The 20143-nt window shown below is 64.5% G+C and overlaps 1 protein-coding gene across 1 annotated transcript; it reads left to right on the plus strand.

The window, feature by feature from the left end:
- Nucleotides 1–1795: 1795 nt before the first annotated feature.
- On the plus strand, nt 1796–19671 carry MARK4 (microtubule affinity regulating kinase 4). Its single transcript, XM_077789119.1, has 19 exons — nt 1796–1870; nt 3211–3273; nt 3733–3927; nt 4836–4889; nt 5005–5053; nt 5569–5634; nt 6699–6769; nt 7458–7514; nt 9423–9659; nt 10565–10684; nt 11890–11989; nt 12065–12174; nt 12678–12849; nt 13959–14245; nt 15227–15318; nt 16776–17078; nt 18611–18690; nt 19464–19508; nt 19607–19671. The coding sequence occupies exons 1-19, from the start codon at nt 1796–1798 to the stop codon at nt 19669–19671; spliced, it is 2241 nt and encodes a 746-aa protein (XP_077645245.1).
- The last annotated feature ends 472 nt before the right edge of the window (nt 19672–20143 follow it).

The raw sequence follows: 20143 nt of genomic DNA on the forward strand, positions 1-20143 counted from the left end.
GCGGCCGGCGGGCTCCGGTGACTCCGGTGGCTCCGGTGGCGGTGACGGCGGTGGCGGCGGGGATACCGGCGGCTCTGGCGGTGTCACCGGCGGCTCTGGCGGTGTCACCGGTGGCTCTGGCGGTCACACCGGTGGCTCTGGCGGTCACACCGGAGGAGCTCCGCTCACACCGGCGGCTCTGGTGGTGTCACCGGCGGCTCTGGCGGTGTCACCGGTGGCTCTGGCGGTCACACCGGCGGCTCTGGCGGTCACACCGGAGGAGCTCCGCTCACACTGCCGGCTCTGGCGGTCACACCGGCGGCTCTGGCGGTGTCACCGGCGGCTCTGGCGGGGCCGCCGCAGCGGCGCTGCCCTGCCCGGGGGTTTCCTGAGGAAGCGCCGCCCCGCCGGGGCCTCCCCGGCCGGGCAGGGTCAGCCCCGGTTCCGCTCGGGCACCGGCACCGGGAGGGGAAGAGCGGGGGGGAACCCGCGGAGGGGGCGGGGGGCGGGACCGGGGGGACCGGGGACATTGAGATGGGACCGGGGGAATACCGGGGGGATACCGGGGACACCGGGGGATACCGGGATGGGATCGGGGACATTGAGATGGGACCGGGGGGACACCGGGGGGATACCGGGGACAGCGGGGGATACCGGAATGGGATCGGGGACATTGAGATGGGACCGGGAGGACACCGGGCGGATACCGGGGACACCGGGGGATACCGGGATGGGACCGGGGACATTGAGATGGGACCGGGGGGACACCGGGGGGATACCGGGGACACCGGGGGATACCGGGATGGGATCGGGGACATTGAGATGGGACCGGGGGGACACCGGGGGGATACCGGGGACACCGGGGGATACCGGGATGGGACCGGGGACATTGAGATGGGACCGGGGGGACACCGGGGGATACCGGGGACACTGGGGTATACCGGGATGGGATCGGGGACATTGAGATGGGACCGGGGGGACACCGGGGGGATACCGGGGACAGCGGGGGATACCGGGATGGGATCGGGGACATTGAGATGGGACCGGGGGGACACCGGGGGGATACCGGGGACACCGGGGGATACCGGGATGGGACCGGGGACATTGAGATGGGACCGGGGGGATACCGGGGACACCGGGGGGATACCGGGGAAATACCGGGGGGCTCACCGGTGACACCGGGGATACTGAGATGGGAGCGGGGGGATACCGGGAGGACACCGGGGACACCGGGGACACCGGCGGGATACCGGGGGGACACCGGGGACATCGGGATGGGACCATGGGGACAGCGGGGGTGGCACAGATGACCCCAGGTGACCCCAGGTGTGACACGGAGGGGACACGGGTGGCACAGGTGACCCCACGGATGACCCCAGGTGTGACCCCAGGTGACCCCAGGTGTGACCCCAGGTGTGACCCCAGGTGTGACCCCACGTGACCCCTCCAGGTGTGACCCCCCCCACGTGACCCCTCCCGCCCCCGCAGGGGTTAAACCGCGCTCTCCCTTCCCATTGGCCAGCGCTCAGCCAATCACAGCGCCCCTCCCGCTCCCCGCCACGCCCCCGGGGCTGGGGGCGTGCCCGTCTGTCTCCATGCCGGAGCGGCGCGTTCTGATTGGTCCTCTCCTCGCCGTGGGCGTGGCTAACCCGCCCGCCCTCACTGCGCACGCTCCCTCTACAGGCGAAGCCCCGCCCACCCACTTCCGGTTCCGGCGCCATGGCCGCCATGGCCGCCCCGGCCCGGCCCCGCCGGTAACGGGAGCGGCGCCGGCAGCGGGACCCGGGCGGCGCCGCCGCCCCCCCGGGCCGGGACCATGTCCTCGCGCTCCGCCCTGGCGGCGGGCAACGAGCGCAACGCCGACACGGTCAGGGGGGGCGGCGGCACCGGGGGGGACCGGGAGGGGTTTGGGGAGGGGTTGGTGTTTTTTTGGGGGGGTTTTGGGGGGTTTGGGGGCTCTGGGGAGGGGTCCCGGGGGGTTTGGGGTTTTTGGGGAGGGGTCCGGGGGGGTTTGGGGGGGTTTGGGGTTTTTGGGGAGGGGTCCCGGGGGATTTTGGGGTGGTTTGGTGTTTTTTGGGGGGGGTCTTGAGGCTTTTGGGGGCTTTGGGGAGGGGTCCCGGGGGTTTTGTGTATTTTGGGGAGGGGTCCCAGGGGTTTTGGGTATTTTGGGGAGGGGTCCCGGGGGTTTTGGGGGCTTTGGGGAGGGGTCCCGGGGGGTTTGGGTATTTTGGGGAGGGGTCCCGGGGGTTTTGGGTATTTTGGGGAGGGGTCCCGGGGGTTTTGGGGGGTTTGGGGTTTTTGGGGAGGGGTCCTGGGGGGTTTTTTTGGGGGGGTCTCACCCCTGCCGTAATTTGGGTGGGGGTCTCCCTGTGTTATTTTAGGGGGATTTCTAAGGGTGACCCCGTAATTTGGGTGGGGGTCTCCGCATTGTAATTGGGGCGGGGGTCTCAGGGCTGTCCCCCCCAATTGAGTCGGGGGTCTCACTGTGATATTTTAGGGGGATTTCCAAGGGTGACCCCACAATTGGGGTGGGGGTCTCCCTGTGTTATTTGGGGTGGGGGTCCCACTGTGACATTTTAGGGGGATTTCCAAGGATGACCCCGTAATTTGGGTGGGGGTCTCCGCATTATAATTGGGGCGGGGGTCTCGGGGGGGTCTCCCCGCTCTAATTTGGGTGGGGGTCTCCCTGTGATACTCTATTGGGGTTTTCGAGGCTGACCCCATAAATTGGGGTGGGGTCTCTGTGTTATTGGGGTGGGGGTCTCACTGGGGTAATCAGGGGGGTCTCAGGGCTGACCCCAGAATTGAGTCTGGGGTCTCACTGCTATAATTGGGGCGGGGGTCTCGGGGGTGATGCCGTAATTTGGGTGGGGGTCTCCCTGTGGTATTTTAGGGGGATTTTCAAGGCTGACCCCACAATTGGGGTGGGGGTCTCACTGCTATAACCTGTCCAATTGGGTCTGGGGTCTCATCGCTCCAATTGGGTCTGGGGTCTCTGCAGGCGGCAGGGCCCGGGGGCCGCCCCGACAAGGCCGGGCCGGGTTTGGGGCGGGGGTCTCCCTGCAGTAATTGGGTCTGGGGTCTCCACAGGCGGCAGGGCCCGGGGGCCGCCCCGACAAGGCCAGGCCGGGTTTGGGGCGGGGCTCTGACTGTGGTAATTGGGTCTGGGGTCTCCCTGCAGTAATTTGGTCTGGGGTCTCATTGCTCTAATTGGGTCTGGGGTCTCCGCAGGTGGCGGGGCCCGGGGGCCGCCCCGACAAGGCCGGGCCGGGTTTGGGGCGGGGTCTGACTGTGGTAATTGGGTCTGGGGTTTCCCTGTGGTAATTGGGTCTGGGGTCTCCGCAGGCGGCGGGGCCTGGGGGCCGCCCCGACAAGGCCGGGCCGGGTTTGGGGCGGGGGTCTCATCGCTCTAATTGGGTCTGGGGTCTCCGCAGGCGGCGGGGCCCGGGGGCCGCCCCAAGAAGGCCGGGCCGGGTTTGGGGCGGGGGTCTCCCTGCAGTAATTGGGTCTGGGGTCTCCACAGGCGGCGGGGCCCGGGGGCCGCCCCGACAAGGCCGGGCCGGGTTTGGGGCGGGGGTCTGACTGCGATAATTGGGTCTGGGGTCTCCCTGTGGTAATTGGGTCTGGGGTCTCCGCAGGCGGCGGGGCCCGGGGGCCGCCCCGACAAGGCCGGGCCGGGTTTGGGGCGGGGGTCTGACTGTGATAATTGGGTCTGGGGTCTCCCTGCAGTAATTGGGTCTGGGGTCTCCGCAGGCGGCGGGGCCCGGGGGCCGCCCCGACAAGGCCGGGCCGGGTTTGGGGCGGGGGTCCGCCGGAGCCCCCCGGGGCCGCGCCGCGCCGGGCGCCGAGGAGCCGCCGCACGTGGGCAATTACCGCCTGCTGCGCACCCTGGGCAAGGGCAACTTCGCCAAGGTCAAGCTGGCCCGGCACGTGCTCACCGGCCGAGAGGTGGGCGGGGGGCTCGGGGGATTTGGGGAGGGGTCTCCGGGGGGATTTGGGGTGGTTTGGGGTGATTTGGGGGGGATTTGGGGCGGTGGGAGGGGGCTCGGGGGTGATTTGGGGTGATGGGAGGGGGCTCAGGGATTTGGAGAGGGGGTTTGGGGGTAATGGGAGGGGGTTTGGGGGTGGTTTGGGATTTGGGGAGGGGTCTCAGGGGGGATTTGGGGGTGATGGGAGGGGGTTTTGGGGTGATTTGGGGTTTGGGGAGGGGGCTTGGGGCTGGTTTGGGGTGGTGGGAGGGGGCTCAGGGATTTGGGGAGGGGCTCTGGGGGTGATGGGAGGGGGCTCAGGGATTTGGGGAGGGGCTCTGGGGTGATTTGGGGTGGTGGGAGGGGGCTCAGGGATTTGGGGAGGGGGCTCAGGGGGAAATTGGGGTGGTGGGAGGGGGCTGAAGGTTTTGGGGAGGGGGCTCAGGGGTGATTTGGGGTGGTGGGAGGGGGCTCAGGGATTTGGGGAGGGGGCTCAGGAGGAATTTGGGGTGGTGGGAGGGGGCTCAGGGATTTGGGGAGGGGGCTCAGGAGGAATTTGGGGTGGTGGGAGGGGGCTCAGGGATTTGGGGAGGGGGCTCAGGGGTGATTTGGGGTGGTGGGAGGGGGCTCAGGGATTTGGGGAGGGGGCTCAGGGGGAAATTGGGGTGGTGGGAGGGGGCTCAGGGATTTGGGGAGGGGGCTCAGGGGGAAATTGGGGTCCCAAAAGGAGCTGGGAGGGGTCCTGGAGAGGGGTCTCAGGTAAATTTGGGGGGGGGGTCTCAGATAAATTTGGGGTTCCCAGGTGAATTTGGGGGGGGTCCCAGGTAAATTTGGGTTCCCAGGTAAATTGGGGAGGGGTCTCCTGAACGCCCCCTCCCCATTTTCCAGGTCGCCATCAAGATCATCGACAAGACGCAGCTGAACCCCACCAGCCTGCAGAAGGTGGGGAGGGGTCCTGGGGGGCCCCCCGCTTTGGGGAGGGGTCCCCGAATTGGGGAGGGGGTCCCCAAATTGGGGAGGGGTCTCCACCCCCCCCACTGACCCCTCCCCCCCCCAGCTGTTTCGGGAAGTTCGGATCATGAAGGGGCTGAACCACCCCAACATCGGTGAGGGGGGGCCCGAATTTGGGGAGGGGTCTCGGGGGTGGGGAGGGGTCCCGAAATGGGGAGGGGTCTCCAAAATGGGGAGGGGTCACCAAATTTGGGGAGGAGTCTGGGGGTGGGGTCTGGAATTTGGGGAGGGGTTCCCGAATTTGGGGAGGGGTCCTGGGGGTGGGGAGGGGTCTGGAATTGGGGATGGGTCTAGATTTTGGGCAGGGTCCCGAATTTGGGGAGGGGTCCCGAATTGAGGAGAGGTCCCAAAATTTGGGAGAGGTCCCCAAAATGGGGAGGGGTCCGTAAAATGGGGAGAGGTCCCAAATTTGGGGAGGGGTCCCAGAATTGGGGAGGTCAGGTATCAAATTTGGGGAGGGGTCCCAGAATTTGAGGAGGGGTCAGATTTTGGGAAGGGGTCTGGAATTTGGGGAGGGGTCAGAATTTGGGGAGGGGTCGCAGAATTTGGGGGGGTCCCGAATTGGGGAGGGGTCAGAATTTGGGGAGGGGTCCCGCTGACCCCCCCCCAGTGAAGCTGTTCGAGGTGATCGAGACGGAGAAGACGCTGTACCTGGTGATGGAGTACGCCAGCGCAGGTGGGCACCCCAAAATACACCTGGGCACCCCAAAAATACACCTGGACACCCCAAAAATACACCTGGGCACCCCAAAAATACACCTGGACACACCTGGGCACCCCAAAATACACCTGGACACCCCAAAAAATACACCTGGGCACCCCAAAATACACCTGGGCACCCCAAAAATACACCTGGACACACCTGGGCACCCCAAAAATACACCTGGGCACCCCAAAAATACACCTGGGCACCCCAAAATACACCTGGGCACCCCAAAATACACCTGGGCACCCCAAAAATACACCTGGGCACACCTGGGCACCCCAAAATACACCTGGGCACCCCAAAAATACACCTGGGCACCCCAAAATACACCTGGGCACATCTGGGCACCCCAAAAATACACCTGGGCACCCCAAAAATACACCTGGGCACCCCAAAATACACCTGGACACACCTGGGCACCCCAAAATACACCTGGGCACCCCAAAAATACACCTGGGCACCCCAAAATACACCTGGGCACCCCAAAAAATACACCTGGGCACACCTGGGCACCCCAAAATACACCTGGGCACCCCAAAAAATACACCTGGGCACACCTGGGCACCCCAAAATACACCTGGGCACCCCAAAAAATACACCTGGGCACCCCCAAATACACCTGGGCACCCCAAAATACACCTGGGCACCCCTGGGCACCCCAAAAATACACCTGGGCACCCCCAAATACACCTGGGCACTCCCAAAATTGGGAATTTTTTGGGTGGAATTTTGGGGTTTTTTTGGGTGGAGTTTTGGGGATTTTTTTGGGGGCATTTTGGGGATTTTTTGGGTGGAATTTTGGGGATTTTTTTGGGGGATTTTTTGGGTGGAATTTTTGAGATTTTTTTGGGTGGAATTTTGGAGATTTTTTGGGGGATTTTTTGGGTGGAATTTGGGGTTTTTTTTGGGTGGAATTTGGGGCTTTTTTTGGGATTTTTTGGGTGGAATTTTTGAGATTTTTTTGGGATTTTTTGGGTGGGATTTTGGGGATTTTTGGGTGGAGTTTGGCGATTCTGAGGCGGCTGTGCCCCCAGGTGAGGTGTTCGATTACCTGGTGTCCCACGGGAGGATGAAGGAGAAGGAGGCGAGGGCCAAGTTCAGACAGGTGGGGACACCCGGGGGGCCTGGGGACACCTGGGGACATTTTGGGGACACCTGGGGGGGTTTGGGGACATTTTGGGGACACCTGGGGAGGTTTGGGGACATCTGGGGGGCTTTGGGGACATTTTGGGGACACCTGGGGGGGCCTGGGGACATCTGGGGGGCTTTGGGGACATTTTGGGGACATCTGGGGGGGGTTTGGGGACATCTGGGGGGCTTTGGGGACATTTTGGGGACATCTGGGGGGCTTTGGGGACATCTGGGGGGCTTTGGGGACATTTTGGGGACATCTGGGGGGGTTTGGGGACATTTTGGGGACACCTGGGAGGGTTTGAGGACAATTTGGGGACATCTGGGGGGGTTTGGGGACATCCAGGGCCAGGTTGGGGACATCCAGGGGGGGTTTGGGGACATTTTGGGGACACCTCGGGGGGGTTTGGGGACATTTTGGGGGGGTTTGGGGACATCCCGGGGGGGTTTGGGGACACCTTGGGGACCCCTGGGGGGGTTTGGGGACACCTGGGAGGGGTTTGGGGACATCCGGGGAGGGTTTGGGGACATTTGGGGACATCTGGGGGTGTTTGGGGACATTTTGGGGACACCTGGGAGGGTTTGGGGACATTTGGGGACATCTGGGGGTGTTTGGGGACATTTTGGGGACACCTAGGTGACAGTGCCACCGCTGTCCCCAGATCGTCTCGGCCGTGCACTACTGCCACCAGAAGAACATCGTGCACAGGGACCTCAAGGTGGGACACGGGGACACCGCGGGGGTGGCACCGCAGGGGTGGTGCCATGGGGAGGTCCCCGTGTCCGTCACGGTGTCCCCGTGTCCATCCCGGTGTTCCTGTGTCCATCCCGGTGTCCCAGTGTCCATCCCAGTGTCCCACTGTCCATCCCGGTGTCCCCGTGTCCATCCTGATGTCCCCGTGTCCGTCCCGGTGTCCCCGTGTCCATCCCGGTGTCCCCGTGTCCGTCCCGGTGTCCCAGTGTCCATCCCAGTGTCCCACTGTCCATCCCGGTGTCCCCGTGTCCATCCCAGTGTCCCCGTGTCCGTCACGGTGTCCCCATGTCCATCCTGATGTCCCCGTGTCCATCCCAGTGTCCCCGTGTCCATCCCAGTGTCCCCATGTCCATCCCAGTGTCCCCGTGTCCATCCCAGTGTCCCTGTGTCCATCCTGATGTCCCTGTGTCCATCCTGGTGTCCCCATCCCAGTGTCCCCATCCCAGTGTCCCTGTCCCCATCCCGGTGTCCCCGTGTCCATCCCAGTGTCCCCATGTCCCCCACAGTGTCCCTGTGTCCATCCCAGTGTCCATCCTGGTGTCCCCATCCCAGTGTCCCTGTCGCCATCCCAGTGACAATGTCCCCGTGTCCCCAGGCCGAGAACCTCCTGCTGGACGCCGACACCGAGATCCCACCCCAGTGTCCCTGTGTCCATCCTGGTGTCCCCGTGTCCATCCTGATGTCCCCGTGTCCATCCCGGTGTCCCCGTGTCCATCCCAGTGTCCCCATCCCAGTGTCCCCATCCCAGTGACAATGTCCCCATGTCCCCAGGCCGAGAACCTGCTGCTGGACACCAACACCGAGATCCCATCCCAGTGTCCCTGTGTCCATCCTGGTGTCCATGTGTCCATCCCAGTGTCTCCGTCCCAGTGACAATGTCCATGTCCCCAGGCCGAGAACCTGCTGCTGGACACCAACACCAACATCAAGATCCCACCCCAGTGTCCCTGTGTCCATCCCAGTGTCCATGTGTCCATCCCAGTGTCCATGTGTCCATCCCTGTGTCCCCGTCCCAGTGACAATGTCCCCATCCCAGTGACAATGTCCCCGTGTCCCCAGGCCGAGAACCTGCTGCTGGACGCCGACGCCAACATCAAGATCCCATCCCAGTGTCCCTGTGTCCATCCCAATGTCCCCACCCCAGTGACAATGTCCATGTCCCCAGGCCGAGAACCTGCTGCTGGACACCAACACCGAGATCCCATCCCAGTGTCCCCATCCCAGTGTCCCCACTCCAGTGACAATGTCCCCATCCCAGTGACAATGTCCATGTCCCCAGGCCGAGAACCTGCTGCTGGACACCAACACCAACATCAAGATCCCACCCCAGTGTCCCTGTGTCCATCCCAGTGTCCCTGTCCCCACCCCAGTGACAATGTCCATGTCCCCAGGCCGAGAACCTGCTGCTGGACACCAACACTGAGATCCCATCCCAGTCTCCCTGTGTCCATCCCAGTGTCCCTGTCCCCATCCCAGTCTCCCCATCCCAATGTCCCTACCCCAGTGACAATGTCCCCACTCCAGTGACAATGTCCATGTCCCCAGGCCGAGAACCTGCTGCTGGACACAACACCAACATCAAGATCCCACCCCAGTGTCCCTGTGTCCATCCCAGTGTCCCTGTGTCCATCCCAGTGTCCCCATCCCGGTGTCCCCATCCCGGTGACAATGTCCCCGTGTCCCCAGGCCGAGAACCTGCTGCTGGACACAACACCGAGATCCCATCCCAGTGTCCCTCTGTCCATCCTGGTGTCCATGTGTCCATCCCAGTGTCCCCATCCCAGTGTCCCCATCCCAGTGTCCCCATCCCAGTGACAATGTCCCCATCCCAGTGACAATGTCCCCATCCCAGTGACAATGTCCATGTCCCCAGGCCGAGAACCTGCTGCTGGACGCCGACGCCAACATCAAGATCGCCGACTTTGGCTTCAGCAACGAGTTCTCGCGGGGCTCCAAGCTGGACACGTTCTGCGGCTCGCCCCCCTACGCCGCCCCCGAGCTCTTCCAGGGCAAGAAGTACGACGGGCCCGAGGTGGACATCTGGAGCCTGGGCGTCATCCTCTACACGCTGGTCAGCGGCTCGCTGCCCTTCGACGGCCACAACCTCAAGGTGGGCGCCCGGCTGGCACCTGGTGGCACCTGTGGGCACCTATGGGCACCTGCGGGCACCTATGGGCACCTGCGGGCACCTGCGGGCACCTGGTGGCACCTGTGGTCACCTCCCATCATCTCTGGTGCCTGTGGTCACCTCCTGTCACCTGTGGTCACCTCCCATCATCTCTGGTGCCTGTGGTCACCTCCTGTCACCTGTGGTCACCTCCCGTCATCTCTGGTGCCTGTGGTCACCTCCTGTCACCTGTGGTCACCTCCCGTCATCTCTGGTGCCTGTGGTCACCTCCTGTCACCTGTGGTCACCTCCCGTCATCTCTGGTGCCTGTGGTCACCTCCTGTGGCCTCCTGCCACCTCCTGTCACCTCCTGGTACCTGTGGTCACCTCCCAGTACCTGTGGTCACTTGTGGTCACCTCCTATCACCTCTTGGTTCCTCCTGTCACCTCCTGTCACCTCCTGGCACTTCCTGGTACCTGTGTCACTTGTGGTCACCTGTGGTCACCTGCTGTCACCTGGTGTCATCTCTGGTACCTGTGGTGACCTCCCAGTACCTGTGGTCACTTGTGGTCACCTGTGGTCACCTGCTGTCACCTGGTGTCATCTCTGGTACCTGTGGTCACCTCCCAGTACCTGTGGTCACTTGTGGTCACCTGTGGTCACCTGCTGTCACCTGGTGTCATCTCTGGTACCTGTGGTCACCTCCCAGTACCTGTGGTCACTTGTGGTCACCTCCTATCACCTCTTGGTTCCTCCTGGTACCTGTGGTCACCTCCTGTCCCCTCCAGGAGCTCTGGGGCCACTCCCGCGTCCCCTCCTCCGTGTGTCCCCCCTGTGCCCCCTGCCCCAAATCCCCTGACCCCCGGGTGACCCCCGGTGACCCCGGTGACCCCCGGTGTCCCCCCAGGAGCTGCGGGAGCGCGTCCTGCGGGGCAAGTACCGCGTGCCCTTCTACATGTCCACGGACTGCGAGAACATCCTGCGCCGCTTCCTGGTGCTCAACCCCGCCAAGCGCTGCACCCTCGAGGTCTGGGGGTCCTGGGGGGTCCTGGGGGGGTCCTGGGGGGGTTTGGGGAGGTTAAGAGGGGGTTTGGGATGGTCTTGAGGGGGTTTGGGGAGGTTAAGAGGGGGTTTGGGGAGGTTAAGAGGGGTTTTGGGGTGGTCTTGAGGGGGTTTGGGGAGGTTAAGAGGGGTTTTGGTGTGGTCTTGAGGGGGTTTGGGGAGGTTAAGAGGGGTTTTGGGATGGTCTTGAGGGGGTTTGGGGAGGTTAAGAGGGGTTTGGGATGGTCTTGAGGGGGTTTGGGGAGGTTAAGAGGGGTTTGGGATGGTCTTGAGGGGGTTTGGGGAGGTTAAGAGGGGTTTTGGGATGGTCTTGAGGGGGTTTGGGGAGGTTAAGAGGGGTTTTGGGGTGGTCTTGAGGGGGTTTGGGGAGGTTAAGAGGGGTTTTGGGGTGGTTAAGAGGGGTTTTGGGGTGGTCTTGAGGGGGTTTGGGGAGGTTAAGAGGGGTTTTGGGGTGGTCTTGAGGGGTTTTGGGGAGGTTAAGAGGGGTTTGGGGAGGTTAAGAGGGGTTTGGGGAGGTTAAGAGGGGTTTTGGGATGGTCTTGAGGGGGTTTGGGGAGGTTAAGAGGGGTTTTGGGGTGGTTAAGAGGGGTTTTGGGGTGGTCTTGAGGGGGTTTGGGGAGGTTAAGAGGGGTTTTGGGGTGGTCTTGAGGGGGTTTGGGGAGGTTAAGAGGGGTTTTGGGGTGGTCTTGAGGGGTTTTGGGGAGGTTAAGAGGGGTTTGGGGAGGTTAAGAGGGGTTTTGGGATGGTCTTGAGGGGGTTTGGGGAGGTTAAGAGGGGGTTTGGGGTGGTCTTGAGGGGGTTTGGGGAGGTTAAGAGGGGTTTTGGGGTGGTCTTGAGGGGGTTTGGGGAGGTTAAGAGGGGTTTTGGGGTGGTCTTGAGGGGGTTTGGGGAGGTTAAGAGGGGTTTTGGGGTGGTCTTGAGGGGGTTTGGGGAGGTTAAGAGGGGTTTGGGGTGGTCTTGAGGGGGTTTGGGGAGGTTAAGAGGGGTTTTGGGGTGGTCTTGAGGGGGTTTTGGGGCAGTTTTGGGTCACTTTTAAGGGGTCTCGGGGTTCTGGGAGGTCCTGAAGGGCTCTGGGGGTGTCCCCTGTCACCCCTCTGCCCCCCATATCCGTGTCCCCCTGATGTCCCCCATGTCCCCAACGTCCCCCTGATGTCCCCGTGCCCCCCCCAGCAAATCATGAAGGACAAATGGATCAACATCGGCTACGAGGGCGACGAGCTGACGCCCTACACGGAGCCCCAGGAGGACTTTGGGGACACCAAACGCATCGGTGAGGGACCCTGGGGACATCGGGGACACCCGGTGACACCGGTGACGCCCAGTGACGCCCGGTGTCCCCTGGCAGAGGTGATGGTGGGCATGGGCTACACCAGGGAGGAGATCAAGGAGGCGCTGAGCACCCACAAGTACAACGAGGTGACGGCCACCTACCTGCTGCTGGGCCGGAGGGGAGAGGTGGGTGACAACGGGGACACTGGGGGGACTGGGGACATCGAGGGGATTGGGGACATTGGGGACATGGCCACCTACCTGCTGCTGGGACGGAGGGGAGAGGTGGGTGACAACGGGGACACTGGGGGGATTGGGGACATTGGGGGCGGTTGGGGACACTGGGGACATTGGGGACATCAGGGACACTGGGGGGATTGGTGACCCTGGTGACCCTGGTGACACTGGTGACAATGGTGACAGCCCGAGGGTGGCACGGGCCCGTCCCTGTCCCTGGGGTGGGTGGCACTGTGACCATGGTGACACTGTGACACTGGTGCCAATGGTGACCCTGGTGACAGCCCGAGGGTGGCACGGGCCCGTCCCTGTCCCTGGGGGGGTGACAATGACCCTGGTGACAATGGTGACACTGGTGACAATGGCAGCCCGAGGGTGGCACGGGCCCGTCCCTGTCCCTGGGGGGGTGACAATGACCCTGGTGACCCTGGTGACAATGGTGACAATGGCAGCCCGAGGGTGGCACGGGCCCGTCCCTGTCCCTGTCGCGGCCCCGGGGCCCGGCCGAGGCTCCCAACGGTGCCACCACCAAGTCGGGGACATCGTCGGGGACATCGTCGGGGACACACGGCCGGAGCCAGCGCGGGGCCGGGCACCACCGGCAGCGGCGGCACAGCGACTTCTGTGAGTGACACCGGGGACAGCGGGGTGGCACTGGGGACACTGGGGACACTGGGGATACTGGGGACAGCGGGGTGGCACTGGGGTGGCATTGGGGACATTGGGGATACTGGGGACATTGGGGTGGCACTGGGGACACTGGGGACATTGGGGACACTGGGGACAGCGGGGTGGCACTGGGGACACTGGGGACACTGGGGACACTGGGGACAGCGGGGTGGCACTGGGGACACTGGGGACATTGGGGACACTGGGGACAGCGGGGTGGCACTGGGGACACTGGGGACACTGGGGACACTGGGGACAGCGGGGTGGCACTGGGGACACTGGGGACATTGGGGACAGCGGGGTGGCACTGGGGACACTGGGGACACTGGGGACAGCGGGGTGGCACTGGGGACACTGGGGACACTGGGGACAGCGGGGTGGCACTGGGGACAGCGGGGTGGCACTGGGGACACTGGGGACATTGGGGATACTGGGGACATCGGGGACACTGGGGTGGCACTGGGGACAGCGGGGACACTGGGGACAGCGGGGTGGCACTGGGGATACTGAGGTGGCATTGGGGACATCGGGGATACTGGGGTGGCACTGGGGACACTGGGGAACACTGGGGGGATACTGGGGGACACTGGGGGATACTGGGGGGACACTGGGGGATACTGGGGGACACTGAGGGACTCTGGGGGACACTGGGGGGATACTGGGGGGACACTGGGGGATACTGGGGGACTCTGGGGGATACTGGGGGGATACTGGGGGGACACTGGGGGACACTGGGGGATACTGGGGGATACTGGGGGGACACTGGGGGACACTGGGGGACACTGGGGGACACTGAGAGATACTGGGGGATACTGGGGGGACACTGGGGGACACTGGGGGACTCTGGGGGATACTGGGGGACACTGGGGGGACACTGGGGGATACTGGGGGGACACTGGGGGACACTGGGGGGCACTGGGGGATACTGAGGGACTCTGGGGGACACTGGGGGACACTGGGGGATACTGGGGGGACACTGGGGGGATACTGGGAGGGGGTCACGGGTGTCCCCTCCCCCGTGACCCCTCTGTAACCCCTCCGTGACCTCTCTGTGACCCCCGCAGGTGGCCCCGCCCCCTCGGCGGCCCCGCCCCGCCGCAGCCCCCCCGGCCCCGCCCCCCCGGCCGAGGGGGGCGTGGCCTCGGCGGGAGTGGGCGTGGCCTCGGCGGGAGTGGGCGTGGCCTCGGCGGGAGTGGGCGTGGCCCCGGCGCGGCGCGGCTCCGGGGGGGCGGGGCCTGGCCCCGGGGGGGCGGGGCGAGGGGGCGGGGCCGCCCCTCCCCCCTCCCCCCTGGTCAGCCACGCCCACAACCCCAACAAGGCCGAGATCCCCGAGCGGCACCTGGACGGAGCGGTGGGTGCACACCTGGGCACACCTGGGGGCACCTGGGTGCACCTGGGCACACCTGGGGGACAGCTGGGCACACCTGGGCACACACCAGGGCACACCTGGGCACAACTGGGCACACCTGGGCACACACCTGGGCACACCTGGGGGCACCTGGGGGGGACCTGGGGGGCACCTGGGTGCACCTGGGCACACCTGGGCACACACCAGGGCACACCTGGGCACACCTGGGGGGGACCTGGGCACACCTGGGGGGGACCTGGGCACACACCTGGGCACACCTGGGCACACACCTGGGCACACCTGGGGGCACCTGGGCACACCTGGGGGGACCGGGGGGGGACCTGGGTGCACCTGGGCACACCTGGGGGACAGCTGGGCACACCTGGGCACACCCGGGAGGGCACCTGGGCACACCTGGGTGCACCTGTGGGGTACCTGGGAACACCTGGGGGGGCACCTGGGCACAGCTGAGCACACTTGGGCACACCTGGGAGGGCACCTGGACACACCTGGGGGCACCCGGGCACACCTGGGCGGACAGCTGGGCACACCTGGGGGGACACCTGGACACACCTGGGGGCACCTGGGCACACCTGGGGAATACCTGGGCACTCCTGGGGGGTACCTGGGCACACCTGGGCACAGCTGGGCACACACCTGGGCACAACTGGGCACACCTGGGGGGTACCTGGGCACACCTGGGCACAGCTGGGCACACCTGGGGCACACCTGGGCACAGCTGGGCACACACCTGGGCACAACTGGGCACACCTGGGGGGGACCTGGGTGCACCTGGGCACACCTGGGCACACACCAGGGCACACCTGGGCACACCTGGGCACACCTGGGCACACACCAGGGCACACCTGGGCACACCTGGGGGCACCTGGGCACACCTGGGTGCACCTGTGGGGTACCTGGGAACACCTGGGCACACCTGGGCACAGCTGGGCACACCTGGACTCTCTGTTTGCCCCCCCGCAGCCCCACGTGCCCCCCAGTGTGATGGGCCGCAGGAACACCTACGTGTGCTCGGGGGGCGAGCGGCACCTGCTGCTGCCCAACGGCAAGGACAGGTGAGCGGGCACACCTGGAACACCTGGCACACCTGAAATCCCCCAAAATCCACCAAAAAATTACCCAAATGACCCCAAAATCCACCCCAAAATCACCCAAATTCCACCGGGGAGCGGCACCTGCTGCTGCCCAACGGCAAGGACAGGTGAGCTGGCACACCTGGCACACCTGGCACACCTGAAATCCCCCCCAAAATCACCCAAAATTAACCCAAAATCCACCCCAAAATCACCCAAATTCCACCCGGGAGCGGCACCTGCTGCTGCCCAACGGCAAGGACAGGTGAGCTGGCACACCTGGCACACCTGGCACACCTGAAATCCCCCAAAATCCACCCAAAATTCACCCGAAATTACCCCAAAAGCCACCTGTGCCCATTCTGGTATGGAAGGGGGTAGGTAGGGTCACCTGTGGGTTGGGGGGGGGGGGGTCACCTGTGGGTCGGTGGGGGGGGTCACCTGTGGGGTCACCTGTGGGTGTGTGATGTCACCTGTGGTGTCACCTGTGGGTGTGTGATGTCACCTGTGGGTGTGACGTCACCTGTGACATCACCTGTGTCACCTGTGCCATTACCTGTGTCACCTGTGGGTGTCTCACCTGTGTCACCTGTGAGTGTCTCACCTGTCCCACCTGTCCCACCTGTGGGTGTGTGATGTCACCTGTGGCTGTCTCACCTATGTCACCTGTGGGTGTCTCACCTGTGGGTGTCCCACCTGTCCCACCTGTGGGTGTGTGATGTCACCTGTGGCTGTCTCACCTGTCTCACCTGTGGGTGTCCCACCTGTCCCACCTGTGGGTGTGTGATGTCACCTGTGGCTGTCTCACCTATGTCACCTGTGGGTGTCTCACCTGTCTCACCTGTGGCTGTCTCACCTGTGTCACCTGTCCCACCTGTGGCTGTCTCACCTGTCTCACCTGTCCCACCTGTGGGTGTGTGATGTCACTTGTGGCTGTCTCACCTGTCTCACCTGTGGGTGTCCCACCTGTCCCACCTGTGGGTGTGTGATGTCACCTGTGGGTGTCTCACCTGTCTCACCTGTGGGTGTCTCACCTGTCCCACCTGTGGGTGTGTGATGTCACCTGTGGCTGTCTCACCTGTCCCACCTGTCCCACCTGTGGGTGTGTGATGTCACCTGTGGCTGTCTCACCTGTCTCACCTGTCCCACCTGTGGGTGTGTGATGTCACCTGTGGCTGTCTCACCTGTCCCACCTGTGGGTGTCTCACCTGTCCCACCTGTGGGAGTGTGATGTCACCTGTGGGTGTGTGATGTCACCTGTGGCTGTCTCACCTGTCTCACCTGTCCCACCTGTGGGTGTGTGATGTCACCTGTGGCTGTCTCACCTGTCTCACCTGTGGGTGTCTCATCTGTCCCACCTGTGGGTGTGTGATGTCACCTGTGGGTGTGTGATGTCACCTGTGGCTGTCTCACCTGTCTCACCTGTCCCCTCCCCCCAGCCTGCCGTCCCGCCCGCCGCCCTCCCCCTCCAGCCACTCTCTGGGCGGGGCTCACCTGTCCCACCTGTCTCACCTGTCCCACCTGTCCCACCTGGCCCGGGGCTGCTCCGCCCGCAGCACCTTCCACGGGGGCGGGGCCGGGGGGGGCCGCCGGGCGGGGGGAGGGGCGGGCGGGGGGGGAGGGGCCGCCCCTCCCCCCGCCTCGCCCCCCCCCTCCGGCCCCGCCCCCGCCGCCGCCGCCCCGCCCCGGCCCCGCCCCACGGCCACGCTGCTCAGCAAGATCACCTCCAAGCTGACGCGCAGGTGAGCGCACCTGGGCACAGGTGACACACCTGGGGACACACCTGGGGAGAGGTTACACACCTGGGGACACACCTGGGGGGTCACACACACCTGGGGGGTTCAGATCACCTCCAAGCTGACGCGCAGGTGAGCGCACCTGGGCAGCTGACACACCTGGGGACACACCTGGGGAGAGGTAACACACCTGGGGACACACCTGGGGGGTCACACACACCTGGGGGGTTCAGATCACCTCCAAGCTGGTGCGCAGGTGAGCGCACCTGGGCAGCTGACACACCTGGGGACACACCTGGGGGGTCAGACACACCTGGGGGGTCAGACACACCTGGGGGGTCAGACACACCTGGGGGGTCACACACACCTGGGGGGTCAGACACACCTGGGGGTCACACACACCTGGGGGTCACACACACCTGGGGGTCACACACACACCTGGGCAGGTAACACACCTGGGTACAGGTAACACACCTGGGGGGTCAGACACACCTGGGGGGTTCAGATCACCTCCAAGCTGACGCGCAGGTGAGCGCACCTGGGCAGCTGACACACCTGGGGGTCACACACACACCTGGGCAGCTGACACACCTGGGTACAGGTAACACACCTGGGGGGTCACACACACACCTGGGCAGGTAACACACCTGGGGGTCACACACACACCTGGGCAGGTAACACACCTGGGGGGTCAGACACACCTGGGGGTCACACACACACCTGGGCAGGTAACACACCTGGGGGTCACACACACACCTGGGCAGGTAACACACCTGGGGGGTCAGACACACCTGGGGGTCACACACACACCTGGGCAGGTAACACACCTGGGGGTCACACACACACCTGGGCAGGTAACACACCTGGGGGGTCAGACACACCTGGGGGTCACACACACACCTGGGCAGGTGACACACCTGGGGGGTCAGACACACCTGGGGGGTCAGACACACCTGGGTACAGGTAACACACCTGGGGGGTCAGACACACCTGGGGGGTTACACACCTGGGCAGGTAACACACCTGGGGACACACCTGGGGGGTCACACACACCTGGGGGGTTCAGATCACCTCCAAGCTGGTGCGCAGGTGAGCGCACCTGGGCAGGTAACACACCTGAGGACACACCTGGAGGTCACACACACACCTGGGCAGGTAACACAGCTGGGGACAGGTAACACACCTGGGGGGTCACACACACCTGGGGGGTCAGACACACCTGGGGGGTCAGACACACCTGGGGGGTCAGACACACACCTGGGGGTCACACACACCCGGGGGGTCACACACACCCGGGGGGTCACACACACCTGGGGGTCACACACACCTGGGGGTCACACACACACCTGGGGGGGGGGTCACACACACACCTGGGGGGTCACACACACACCTGGGGGGTCACACACACCCGGGGGGTCACACACACCTGGGGGTCACACACACCTGGGGGTCACACACACTTTTGGGGGGAGTCACACACACACCTGGGGGGTCACCTGTCCATATCTCACCTGTGTCTCACCTGTCCCACCCGCCAGGGTGTCCCTGGACCCCTCCCGCCGCCAGAGCTCCAATCGCTGCGTCTCGGCCACGCCCGGCCCCGGCGCTGCCAAGATCCGTGAGTGGCACCTGGGCACACCTGGGGGCACCCAAAACTCACCTGGGCACAGCTGGCACACCTGGGGGCACCCAAAATACACCTGGGCACACCTGGGGGCACCCAAAATACACCTGGGCACCCCCAAAACTCACCTGGGCACACCTGGGGGCACCCAAAGTACACCTGGGCACACCTGGGGGCACCCAAAACTCACCTGGGCACAGCTGGGGGCACCCAAAACTCACCTGGGCACACCTGGGGGCACCCAAAATACACCGGGGCACACCTTGGGGGACATCTGGGCACACCTGGGGGCACCTGGGCACACCTGGGGATTTTCGGGATGGGATTTTTGGGGTTGGGATGGGATTTTTGGGACATCCGAGGGATTTTTGGGACGGGATTTTGGGGAATCCGAGGGATTTTTTTGGGGCCAAAGGAGAGATTTTTGGGATGGGATTTTTTGGGACATCTGAGGGATTTTTGGGATGGGATTTTTGGGGTTGGGATGGGATTTTTTGGGACATCTGAGGGATTTTCGGGATGGGATTTTGGGGCCATCCAAAGGATTTTTGGGATGGGATTTTTGGGATTATTGGGATGGGATGTTTTTGGGGTTGGGATGGGATTTTCGGGATGGGATTTTGGGGCCATCCGAGGGGTTTTCGAGATGGGATTTTGTTGGGGTTGGGATGGGATTTTTTGGGACATCCGAGGGGTTTTTCGGGATGGGATTTTTGGGGATTGGGACGGAATTTTGGGGCCATCCGAGGGGTTTTTTGGGGGGCCAGGGTCGCAGACGAACCTGCGGGAATCGGGGGACCTGCGCTCACAAGGTGGGTGCTGCCCCTCCCCCCCTCCCCTCCCCCCCCGGGACCCCCCCGGGACCCCCCGGGACCCCCCGGGACCCCCGGCCTCACCTGTCCCCCCGCAGTCGCCATCTACCTGGGGATCAAGCGGAAGCCGCCCCCCGGCTGCGCCGAGGGGGGGGGGCTGTGACCGCCCCTCCCCCACCCCCGGCAGCCGCCCCTCCCCCAGCCTGGGGGGGGGGGGCGGGGCAACGGCCCCGGGAAAGCCCGGAACCGGATTGGGACCCGCGGAACCGGATCGGGACCCGCAGAATGGGATCGGGACCCCCGGAACTGGATCGGGATCCCCGGAATGGGATCAGGACCCCCCCGGGAAACCCCAGAACCGGATCGGGAATCCCGGAACTGGATCGGGACCCCTGGAATGGGATCGGGACCCCCAGAACAGGATCGGGACCCCCGGAATGGGATTGGGACCCCCAAAAGGGGACTGGGACCCCACCCGGGACCCCCGGACCTGGATTGGGACTCCTGGAATTGGATCAGGACCCCCAAAACGAGACTGGGACTCCCCCGGGAAACCCTGGAACTGGATTGGGACCCCCGGAATGGATCGGGACCCCCGGGACTGGATCGGGACCCCCAAAACGAGACCGGGACCC

The sequence above is a fragment of the Lonchura striata genome, chromosome 31 (genome assembly GCF_046129695.1).
Source record: "Lonchura striata isolate bLonStr1 chromosome 31, bLonStr1.mat, whole genome shotgun sequence".
Classification (NCBI taxonomy): domain Eukaryota; kingdom Metazoa; phylum Chordata; class Aves; order Passeriformes; family Estrildidae; genus Lonchura; species Lonchura striata.

Excerpts from the sequence above, each read along its gene's own strand:
- MARK4 (XM_077789119.1), top strand. The coding sequence starts at position 1,796 with ATGTCCTCGCGCTCCGCCCTGGCGGCGGGCAACGAGCGCAACGCCGAC. Across the intron at positions 7,515-9,422 it reads TCGTGCACAGGGACCTCAAG|GCCGAGAACCTGCTGCTGGA; the intron begins GTGGGACACGGG and ends CCATGTCCCCAG. Across the intron at positions 10,685-11,889 it reads CCAAGCGCTGCACCCTCGAG|CAAATCATGAAGGACAAATG; the intron begins GTCTGGGGGTCC and ends TGCCCCCCCCAG.